Here is a 12,666-nt window from a genome sequence, read left to right on the forward strand (position 1 = left end):
AAATAGGGGAGGGACGGTGGGGGGTGGGGAGTTGGGGAGAGATAGCAAGGGGAGAGATGCCAGATGTAGGTGATGGGGAGGAAGGCAGCAAATCACACTGCCACGTGTGTACCTATGCAACAATCATGCATGTTCTTCACATGTACCCCAAAACCTAAAATGCAGTAAAATAAATAAATGGAAAAAAAATAAAATTAAAAAAAAAAAAAAGAAAACCCTTTAAGGAGACATCTACCCTGGTCAAAGTGAACATTTCTCAGGCATCGTGGCCTAGCAAAGTTGACTCATTAGCTTTCCTATCATGGCCACCTTATACAAACCCTAATAATGATGAAGGTCTATCTGACCAAGACAGGTGACTTCCTAAGATTCTGTAGTAATCATTTTTATCCACCCCAAGCACAGCACAACTCAGGCTCAGCACAACTCTGGCCAGGAATCTGAAGCTGAAGCTGACATGAATGCCTTCCAGGGATGAGGCAGTGATGCGATAGTCAAGGCGTATATGGAAGAACAACCCCAGAGGGCACAGGTGATACCCCTGGACACCAAGACTTTACCCTTGTTAGGGCAACCCCAATAGGACTGCAGTCGTCAGGGAGGAGCTGGCCAAGGCCCCCAGTGTGGCCTCCTACTGAGGGGCCTTTCCCTCTAAGGTTTCTCATCCAGTCCAAACAATCGATTTGCATTTTCCGTTTAGGGGAACTGTCAGAAGGCAGTCATTTCAGAATAGTCATTGACACAGGTTCCTCCTCTTCACAAGAGTGGATGACATTCCTAGGGTGTTCTGTGTGGGATGTTTGGGAGCTGGGTTGCCTCTGCTGTCCCAACATCGCAGCTTGGTCAGGTGTAATCTTGGGTTCAGGATTCAGTGTGGTTTCAAAATTGGCCTTAGTGTAAGACTGTGGGCTCCTCACAGGCAGAGAAACCTACCATCTGTGCTGTCACTGAGTATCTCTGATTCAGTGTTGTACTGTGGGTCTAGGGACACAGTACTGACACGATGCTGATCTTGCCTTTGCTGCATCTGTAAGTAATCAACCACTTCATTCTATTTGGACTTAGTCTTCTTAGCTGCTGAATTTATGAATATATGACAAGCCAAAATAACAGCTGCACTGGCGATCCTTGTGGCCCTGTTAGTCACCACAGGGCTGCTTAGGGACTGCGTGAGCTCTTGATACACTATGACATTGAGTTGTGTGGTGTTGCCTGACCAGAATAGACTTATTCTTCATGGCATCACATACACTAAATAAGTTTTCGGCACATACTACTGACATAGGGTTGGCCTTGTCACACCTCGGTTATTTACAAATCACCTTCAGAATCCATGCCATGTCTGATACCAACCTCACTGGTATTTCATTTACATATTTAAATCAAATAAATTTCTGAAGTCAAAGGCATTTATAAAGGTAGCTTGATATTCCTACTTGAAATTCCAAAGCAGTTATTACACACTAGAGATGTAGTTGGAATGAAAATATTTGAAATTTTAAAGGGATTATGGAACGATAACTAGTAAATTTATCTGCAACGTAATGCCTGCTTCCTATGTTACTTCATTTATTCTTCACAGCAAGTATTTAGTGTAAATATTCTAATTTCGACTTTAGAAATGGGGAAACAGTCTGACAGGATATACGTGTCTTGCCCACCATCTCAAAGCCAGTGTGTGAGAAGCAGGATGGAATCCCATGGCTGTGTCATGCCATAGCCTGTAAGGAGACAGTGTAGGTGGAATCCAAGTAATTTTGCTTCAGCGAGGTTCCCTGGTTGCTTTCCCCTTTCTTCTACCTAGGCCGTAGTTCTGTCATTCAGGTCTATATCTTAGGGAATTCTCACACATTTTGTGGCAAATGGGATATCCTAACAAAGGATGAAGGTAAAGCAATACACAGGGAAAGAAATGACGGAAGAGGCAGGTGGATTCCAAGGCCTCTGTGGACATGATACTCTCCATGTGTTCAGCTAGGCGGAAGCCCTCTGAACCCTGTCCTTTTGGGGTTTGAGGGAGGTTTTCATCATATAGGCATGACTGATTAAACTGTTGGCTCAGCATTGGAAATCAGCTTAACCTCAGCCCCTCTGCCTGTCCTGAAGGTTGGGGATGGGGCTGCAAGTCCCAACCCTCTAAGCCCCCATCCTAGAGCTACCTTGGAGCTACCAGCCATCAGTCAACTCACTAGCATACAAAAAAAATCACTATTTGAAGATTCTAAAAACTGTAGTTGTATGACAGTAAGCAGGGTCCAGGACCAAATATATATTTCACAATATCACACAGGTGTATACCAGCTCAATCAGAGTGCAAAGTTGCAAAAATGATACTATTTTTTATTCAGACAGAGTCTCATTCACCCAGGCTGGAGCTGCAGTGGTGTAAATATGACTACCTGCATCCTCAACCTCCTAGGCTCAAGGGACTGTCCCACCTCAGGCTCCAGAGTAGCTGGAACTACACATACATACATACATGCATACATTCATACATTCATTCATTTATTTTTGTTGAGAGGGGTTTTTTCATGTTGCCCCAGCACGTCTCAATCTCCCAAGTGTAAGCAATCCTGCCTTTACATCCCAATGTGCTTGGACTACAGGTGTAGGCCACTGCATGTGGCCAAAAATTCCAATGGTGTCTAATATATGAGAATAAATGAATAAAAGATGTGCAATACTTCTTTGGAGAAAACTGGAAAGATTTATTGAGTTTTTTTAAAGTCAAATATCTCGGATGAATTCAGTTTGCGTTCTTTCAGCTTGTCTTCATTTAATCCTGTGGTTTCCCTTTCCCTACAACAGAAACATAACAGGAGGGAACATTACTAGCTTAACTGTGTTCAGATGAAATTAAAGTATGCAAAGGACACCAAAGTTTTACTTTTATAGAATGGACTAAAACCAGAAGCCTGTGTCCCCCTATGGCTAACATTTAACGAGACCTCTGTAGAGACCTTGAAGATACACTTCCAAGCACAATATACATTAGCAACATTTTAAAAACATACTCTGCTTTTAGTGCTAGAAGAAAACCAAATGGTAGTCCGAGCTCACAATCCATTAAATCAAGTGAACCTGTTAAAAGGTGCTTGAAGAAGATGGCAAACACTGTGTAGAGTTTTACTCAAAATGCAACCAGAACACAAAAAACCCTAAGAAACAGAAGGAATTTCTGAAAAAATTCCTTCAGAAAAAGTGTATAATTTAATGTTTTGGCTTGAAACTATGGCCTAGATGTCCAACAGGCTCCTGCAAATAGTCTGAAAACTATCTTGTGAGAAAACAGTTAATGTCACATTAGGAAACACATACATGAAATGACAGAAAGGATAGTTTTGTGTTTGTTTATTCTCTATTGTGTGAAAGTGCAATAATATTGTTTTGAGCTAGTTTACCCTTCTTTGTTCTTTTTTAACATACACTAACCATTTGTATCTAATTTTCACCTATAGTTCTCATGTCAATATGAATGACACATTTTTCACCAGAAAGTATTCTGGTTTGTATAATTAATTAAATGATTATATAAGTTTTAAGGTATCACTATCATGATTGATATTAAAATGTGAAGGAGATATACATCATAACTAGTGTGAAAAAATGGACAGGGAAATGAAAACGGAGAGTAAGACATCTGGAGAAGCTCAAAGTAACTATTTTTGAGGGACAACTGGCAAATTTCACAAGTTCTTCCACAGTCTTTGTGATGTTCAGGTATTCAGGTATTACAGGGACATATTAAATGTAGGCATTCCTAGCATATCAACCATTAGATCCACACACTCTGAAAATATTAGTGTTCAAGAATGTATTCCCTTTCAATTATGCCCAACATTCAATACCTGTGTCTTATTCATATTCTATGTTGTGCCTTTTCCATTTTCTTCAAGATTGTTTACTGGATTCTCCCTTCCTAGCTATTTCTCAGAAACAATCTATTAAATGTATTACTTTTGGACTAGTTTTCCTTTTGTTAATGATTTGTACCTTTCATTGACTGCCTGTTTCCTTTTCCCTTATGTTTCTTCGGTAACTCATTTATTATTTATTCCTCAATATCATTTTCTTGTACCATGTAATTAGCTGTCTATTTTAATAAGGTATATATTTAATGCTATGACTGTCCTAAGAATCCAACTGAGGCTTGTTCAATAGGCCCCTGGAATTTTTTTGAAAACATTCTTTTAATGTAAATAGTCTAATGGAGTTGTTCAGCAGTGTAGAGTACAAACATTTAGGTAATTTCTCCCCTAAACATGTAGTGCTTCCTTTAAATTCAGAAGTTCTTCTAATTAAGTCAGCAATTTGGAAAATATGTGTAATAGATACTTCCATAGACTACTCAGGACTTAGTACGTTATAGTCTTTGAACTTTAAGCCTTATCATTTGAAGACTCAAGGCAGGAACCTGTAATATATAACCTCTGATATGGTTAGAGGTTATCCTGTGTGTCTTCAATCTAATTACACACAGTAGCTCACGAAGACTGACAGGAGGGAAGGGATCATGCTTAGCACAGGCGTCTTATAACCAGCTTGAGCATCACTGACCTTCATGCATGATCCCTACTTCACGGGCCACAAAACATGACTGTCTCTTTCCATTTTATTATTCAGTCATTCAAAGCTTCACTGTGGGAAGACTTTAAAATGCAATCATTGGGTTCAGCAAGGGAGGTGGCTCATGCCTATAATCCCAGCAGTTTGGGAGTCCGGGGCTGGTGGATCACTTGAGATCAGGAGTTTGAGCGCAGGCTGGCCAACATGGTGAAACCCCGTCTCTACTAAAAATACAAAAATTACGCACGGTTGCAAACATCTGCATTCCCAGTTACATGGGAGGCTGAGGCATGAGAATTGCTTGAACCCAGGAGGTGGAGGTTGCAGTGAACAAAGATCGGACCACTGCACTCCAGCTTGGGTGACAGAGCAAGACTCTGTGTGAAAAAAAAAATGCAATCATTGCTTATGAGCCTAAGAGAATTCAAGATTTGACAAAATCCAGGAACACTCATGAAGGTCTCCATATAGGAAAACGAACATCAAGCAGAATGCTGGTTCATTTTCTTAGGAGCAATAAAATGTCAACTCAGATATTATGATTGGACTGAAGCTGATTGTTATGATAAAAAAATCATGAAAATGAGAATATCTTTGTATTCTCCCCAACAAAACCAGAGCATGCAGAAAGCAGCACTGAAATGGATTTTAATCTATCTGATATGCATGCATTACTTTCAATAAAAGCAAAAATGGGTGTAGGATTTACGTGATTTGTCCAGAATCTCACAAATTATGTTAGAGCTGGCACTAGAATCTCCTTGGGGGTCAGTTTATCTCATGCAAGGTGGTATTATAAATGTATTACGTATTTGACAAAAGGAGAAATTAGAAAATAATCTGAAAAGTGTTAGCTGTTAGTTATACTCAGAAGTAAGAAAATGCTTTTCCATTTGATGATTCAGTATGGCTTTGACCCAATTTCTGTCTGTATCTGATAGTGTTTCAGTTTTGCAGTTAGGCTTCTGGGGTGCTTCCAAAGAAAGTCTGCATTTGAACTGTTTCTCAAGGGGCAGTAATGCTCTTTTTTATTAAAAGTAAAATATTGTGCAATACAGAAAGCATGTAATTTTGAATCTTAATGTATAACATACCTCCTTCTGGCATTTTGCACTGCTCTGATTTTGGTACACTCTTTCCCTGGACATCAGGACCATCTCTGCATTCATCCCCAGTCTTTGACTGAGACAGCTCCTGGAGATCAGCTTCCAGGTCAGGCACTAAAAAATACAAAGGATACAGATTGGATCACCCAAACAAGAATGATAAATAAGGAAATAATCCTATTCTTTTCCTCAGTGTTATGAAATAAAAGCCTGTAGGCTACTGTGATGCAAATGCGATGCAAAGATGTCTCGCCTTTGTCTTCCTGTATTATGATATCTTATCTTAAATGACAATCTGAGGATAAATCACACCACACCTACATTTCCCATACTTTACCATTGTTTATTATAAACACACAGCTACCTAGGAAATCTGAAGTAACTCAGCTACCTAAGAAATCTGAAGACTGCCCCGTGGATGGCATTTTAATTAAAACTTAAATGTAACTTTCTGAAGGAGTACATCAGTGTATTGGTGGGCCTATGAGAAATCGTATAGTCGTGACAATCATCCCCTGTTGAGGTACCTTGAAAATGTTGGGTTTAAACTTAAAGTAATGCTTAGGTCCAAAGGCCCTATATGTGACTTTCCATACATGAATGTAATTAAGAAAATGTACGAAATACAACAGCAAAATTACTGTCTTCCAATGAGAGTATGGTAACTGAAGTGCAGAGAAATTAATGGGCATTGTTGATTAGTCATTTTCTGGAACTCCTTTAACAAGGAATTGCTAAAATAATCCATGGCCCAAATTCTGTCTGTCTTCATTTTGATAACACTCTCTGTTGAGGAAACAATTTGTTTCATGATAATCTTATCAGACTTTGAGATTTCTAATTATAAAAATAGTGAAATGACTTTTAAAAGCCCCTTCAAAATCCTACTAATATGGTTACCTGTATGCCAGTGTACTGAATTATCCATCTTTTACCAAACATACCATCAAAAATACACATCAAAGGAAACAGTGGCTGTCATTCATTGGCCTCTTTTCTGGAGTTACTATCCTGCTTCACTGAACTGCATTTAGTCTTGAGCCAATACTGAAATATGTTACAGTACAGACACATTTGAGTATTAAGAATTTTTAAGCAAAATCATTCACATTTTCTAACATAGATGGTGGGAAGAATGCAAACCTTGGAACAAAATATAAATTCTTTCTCCATGAGTCAGTGTTCTTGGTAAGTCTCACTCTCTGAGCCTCAGTTTTCTTATTTATTTAGAGATGTAGTCTCACTCTGTCTCCCAGGCTGGAATGCAATGGTGTGATCTCGCCTCACTGCGACCTCCTCTGTCTGGGCTCAAGCGATTCTCCTGTCTCAGCAGGCTTAGCTGGGATTACAGACATGTGCCATAACGCCCAGCTACATTTTGGATTTTTAGTAGAGATGGGTTTTCAGCATATTGGCCAGGCTGTTCTCAGACACCTGACCTCAGGTGATCTGTCTGCCTCGGCCTCCCAGAATGCTGGGATTACATGTGTGAGACACTGCGCCTGGCCGCAGTTTTCTTATTTATAAAATGAGGCTAACATCCCTTTGCAAATGGGCTTTATTCAGGGTGTTATAAGGTAGGGTGACTTGGCACACCATGTACTATTAAAAGGTGCTTACAACACTGTTGACACCATGGCTGAGAAGATCACACTGCAACATCCTAAGAAGATCAAATTAAATTCGTGCAATAATGTACATTTTCATACAACCAATTAAATGGTTTCATCTGATTTAGGAAGGAGTGTATTTTCAAGCATATGAAATGCATCTTGAAGAAAAAGAGAAGATTTATCATACCCAGGGACTTCAGGAAGCTGCAAACTATAAACATCATATTTCTAGCCAACTCTCAATAAATGTTTGAGATTCTTTCATAATGTTTTCTTTTCTCCTGTTACTGGTCATGTCATAAGGCATGACATACACATAGGCCTCCTCCCCCCATACACATTCTTTCTTACCCTTCCAAGCACCTTGAATCTCAGCTCCACCCTGATCTTCTTCACTATTCTGACCAGGTGTATGATCCTGACTTTCAGCTGGTGGTTCTTCTCGTTGAGGCTTTGGCACACTGGGCTCCTGGGAAAAGGGGTGCGTGTGTGTGTGTGTGTGTGTGTGTGTGTGTGTGCAGATAAAAAAAATTCATATCATTGCATGTCAATAATATGAATATACACATTACATGGATACTTCTGATCATACGCATGTTTAACGACATGCCCCAACACTATCCCAACACTATTCCACATACTTATTCTTCATAAAGTCACTCTTCTCATAGAGAGATAACTCTAAGACTGTTACCCTCAATAGCTTTGGAAGCCATTTTAATTTACATTGAGTTGAATGTGTAAAAAGTGCTATAAATAAGCATGAGGAGGAAATCACCAGTCAAATCTGGGGAACACAAGATCACACATCCAGACAAAACTAGTATGTAGTCCTCTGGGTTACTCTTTCCTCCATGAGCTGCCATGATCACTTTTTATCAACATGGGAGAACTTCATCAGTATATCTAAACTAATTCTACAACACAACAACAACAACAACAACAAAATTCTGCTAATAGAAAACATCAAATGTTAAATCACTCACGGCAGGCCGAGCCAGCTGAACAAGTCGCACGTGTCGTATTGGTCTATGTTTTCTTTCTCGCCCACTCATATTTCACTCTGCAAATAGAACAGTGTGCACTTTAGGAAGCAGAAGCTGGTGGATGACTTGAGGTCAGGAGTTCAAGGCCAGCCTGGCTAACATGGTGAAACCCCGTCTCTACTAAAAATACAAAAACTTAGCCAGGCTTGCAGGCAGGTGCCTGTAATCCCAGCTAGTAGGGAGTCAGAGGCAGGAGAATCACTTGAACTCCGGAGGTGAGGGCTGCAGGCAGCCGAGATTGCGCCATTGCATTCCAGCCTGGGCAATAAAAGCAAAACTCTGTCTCAAAAAAATCAAACCAAACCAAACAAAACCAAAAACAAAAAAACCCCCAGAATACTGTGACCGGAAAAACACACGTGAGAAGATACTATATTTGAGCACTTCCAAGGCCATATTTTAATTTGCAATTTTTAAAAATTTGGTAATACATTGAAAAGTCAGTCAGAGGGCATGTATTAGTGTGTATGCCTTCTGAATCGAATACTTGCACAACCAATTAAGTTTATCAAGCTAGCTGAGCAATGTCTTAGGACTCATGGCAAGAGACACACACTATTTCCAATGAGGTTTTGTTTCATAACTGGTCTCTTATTAGTGAGACATTTAAGAAAATACGGCTTGAGAATTAAAATTAAAATGCCCATGGCTTTTGTCATACACCCATTTGCTAGGCCCACTTCCCTTCCAAAATGAAGTTTTGTTGGAATGGAGAGCCCCGACCACCCACTCGAACTTCCAAGATGGAGTTGAGAAGTTGCCACACAGTTGTGGGGGATCCTCACCGGGCTGGCACCTCTGAGATTCGCTAAACAAACCCTGGGGCTGTGAACACCAGCCCAGAGCGTTACCACTTTCCAGACCTCTTCCTTACTGCCCACACCGTCGCAGCCCTGATCCCCCTTGAGGAGTACGGAATCTGTCCTCTGTTAGGGGTTCCAGGCGTTTCTGGGACTTGGATACTGACAACAGCACCTCGGCATCACCCTAGCTTCACCTAATTGCTGCTCCCTGCCCCTGCCGCCCACTCGAAGGCCCTTCTTTTTAGTTCGTTCTGACTGCGACAACACAAGAAGGCCCACAGCCATGGAGCCGCATGAGAAGGACGACAGCCTCATGGCCCTTCTCCCTTGTAGTCATCGACCAAGAGGCCCGACCCTCGGAAGCTTGCTGTCTCCTCCTCACCCTCACTCACACTTCAACTTCCAGTGGGATCTGCCTGTGGGCCTAACCGGCTGAATCCATTGTACATATGGTCTTGGTCTAGGCCTATCTTGATCTTCCTTGTCAATTCATATTTCACAATGCAAACAGAAAGCTGTGATTGGGAAAATGCACTTGACAGGGTAGGTATATTTGATCACTTCCATAGTGAAATGTCAACTTGCAATTTTTACAAAACATTTTGTAATACTTTGAAAGTAAGTCTTGGGGCAAGTGAGTGTGTGCGCCTTCTGAATCGAATGCTTGCACACGCCCTTCAATTGGTCAAGCTACCTAAGCAATGTCTTAAGGCTCCTGGCCAATGACACAGGGTTATTTCCAATGAGGTTGGTTTCACAACTGGACTCTTCATCGTGGAGATCTTTAGAAAAATACAGCTGGTGAATTAAAACTGCAGTGATCACGGCTTTTATCACAAACCCATCTGCTAGGCCCATTTCCCACCTAAAATCAAGTTTTGTTGGAACGCAGGGTCCCACCCATTCGAACCTCCACTGTAGAGCTGAGAAACTGAGACGAAGCCCTGGGCGCTCCTCACTGGACACCTGTGCCAAGCGGTCTATATAGCTGTGAGCTCCCATCTCTAACCCACTGTGTTCCAGATCCTCTCCTTACCTCCCACCCAGCCCTTTCCCGAGTCCTTAGGAAGGAGCCTGGAATATGTCCTCTTTCTGGGGTTCCAGGCCCTTTCAAGACTTGGATACCTCCAAAAGCACCCCTAATGGTCTGCCCATCTTCACTTGACCCCGCAACTCCACAGTGCAACTTCCTCCCTCGTTCGGAACCCACCACAAGGCTCAAGATGGTGCCCCAGCATGAGGAGGACTATCACCTCAAGATTCTTTACGTGGGAGGCCACGGACCACACTGCCCCATGCCCTGGAAAACCACAAGCTCCTCCTCACACTCACTCACACTTCCACTCCTGTGAGGACTGGTCTGCAGTGGTAGAAAGGGTCTGGACTGCAGTAAAGTAACCCTCACACCCTCACAGCTCTGCGACGTTCACCACGAGGTGAAGAGGCCGATGGGAAGACGCCCAGTGAACATGCCCACTGAGGCAGGTGGGCACACCAAGAGCATGCGCAGTGAGGTTGGTGCCTGCCTTGTGGGTTGTGGCCCTGCCTTCTTGCCATGGCCGGCCGTACCCCGCCTACCCCACCCCACCTGCACCTAGCAGTCCTGTGCCCTGTCCCAGGTCCCCACTGAGGACTTCAGAATGTGCCCTCTGTGGGTGGTTTCCTGTGCTTCCGGGACTCAAATACCACAAAGAGTTTCCCCTTCAAAACTCACTCTATGTTCACGAGGCCCTCTTCTGCCCTATGAACCTGCTGCCTTCCCTGTCCAGGACCCCCACTACAGCAAGGACAATGCTGCATCTTGGCCTGTTAGAAGAAGGACAGGGACCGCAAGATCCTTTCCCCTAGGAGGCCGTGGACCGTGCCCGCGGGCTCCTCCTCACACCCTCTCACACTTCAACTCTGGGAGGACTGATCTGCGAACCTACTGGCTGAGTCCTAGTGGGCACCGCAGAAGGAAGTCACTACGTCGCCTTGCACAGCTCTGCAGAGACAGAAGGCAGACAGACGAAGTGCATGCCCACAAAGGGACTTGTGCAGCAAGGGGCATGCACACTGAGTCAGGCACATGCAGGTCTGGCCAGGGTTTTCCCACTGTTCCCTCACCGAATCCCAGGTTCTTTGTAGTAGAAAGAAAGGGACGCGAGACATTTTTTTTGGTTCCTTGCCCACCCATTCTCATGGATTCAGAAACGTAGAAAAGAGAGAGTTGTATGTTACCCTTAGTAGGGGGTGTGTCTTAGAAAGACCTTTTGTGACAGAAATAAAGAATTTTATGTCTACATTTACACATGCTTTTTTTTTCCTCAGGGTATTTTTCTGTTGCCCATGGTGGAGGGCAGTGGCATGACCATGCTTCTCTGCAGTTTCCATCTCTTGGGCTCAACCAATCCTCCTCACACTGTAACCTTCCGTGTTACATGTGAGAGTGTTACAGCTGAGAGTGCATGTGACCACCACAACACCCACCTAATGTATTATATATATATATATATATATATATATATATATATATATATATTTACATGCGGGGTGTCAATGTGTTGCTCAGGCTGCTTTCAAACACATGGCCTCAAGTGACCCTTCCATATCTGTCAATATTTATACATGCTTTTTATACATGCTGTACACTCAATTAATTCACACTTGTATGCTTTTTAAAAGTTGTGAGTACATGTATTTTTCATAATAGACAATAGCTCGGCTATTGCTTCATACTATAGGGAAATCCATAGTCTCCCAAGAGTGACAACTTTATTATCTCTATGCCTTGACTCTTCCTGTATTCAAAGAAAGCTTTCACCATATTTTAGTGAGTCAGGGTCTTGCTGGAGAATCATACTGTTGCTGCCACTGTGTCAGGGACCCCCAAGGCCACCCTCACCTTCAGTGATTCACAGACACTCTCTGCTGCCCTTCTGCATGCAATACTCCTAACTCAAGCCAGCCCCCTCACTTCAGGTAAGTATACCATGCCTCCCACCTTGTCATGGGCTTTGCTCCTACGATGATTGATCACTCATGCCGCCTGAACCATCAACTGCTCCATCTACATTGGATCATTTCTCAAACTAAGGGAAAACTCACCTTCCCTCATGTCTTTCTGTAGCTACTAACACATTTATCAACTGTCTGGCAGAGGAAAACAGCACGAGCTTATGCAACACACTTCATTACTGTCAATTTTCAAAATTATCTACAAAGGAAATTGAACCAGAATATCCAAAACTTTGGGGAATTCAGCCTACATGATGTCAAGATTCACATTAATTCTACTTTATTTATTTATTGATTATGTTATCAATGAATTGCAAGAAGGTGAGATCCCCCTTGGATTGGGTATTGATCCCATATAGAGGGAGCTGTTGATGATTCAAGAGAGAGGAGTGATCATGCAGGAGCAAAGCCCATGAGAGGGTGGGAGGCATGGGATCCTCAGCTGAGGTGAGGGCGCTACCTAGTGTTAGGAGGATTGTATGAAGCTATTTATTATGATTTTTAATCATTCAGCCCCACACGGCAATCGTGTTAC

At 42.3% G+C, this 12,666-nt stretch overlaps 1 protein-coding gene across 1 annotated transcript; it reads right to left on the minus strand.

The window, feature by feature from the left end:
- Positions 1-2,724: 2,724 nt before the first annotated feature.
- On the minus strand, positions 2,725-9,419 carry LOC116545667 (X antigen family member 5-like). The gene is made up of 5 exons (XM_032272204.1): positions 9,318-9,419; positions 9,117-9,233; positions 7,637-7,775; positions 5,661-5,786; positions 2,725-2,799 (listed from the first exon to the last, which is right to left on the minus strand). Exons 1-5 carry the CDS (start codon positions 9,417-9,419, stop codon positions 2,777-2,779), a joined length of 507 nt encoding a protein of 168 aa, XP_032128095.1. The 3' UTR covers positions 2,725-2,776.
- Positions 9,420-12,666: the final 3,247 nt, after the last annotated feature.

This window comes from Sapajus apella, unplaced genomic scaffold (assembly GCF_009761245.1).
Source record: "Sapajus apella isolate SASKATOON/1434 unplaced genomic scaffold, GSC_monkey_1.0 scaffold329, whole genome shotgun sequence".
NCBI classification, from domain to species: Eukaryota; Metazoa; Chordata; class Mammalia; order Primates; family Cebidae; genus Sapajus; species Sapajus apella.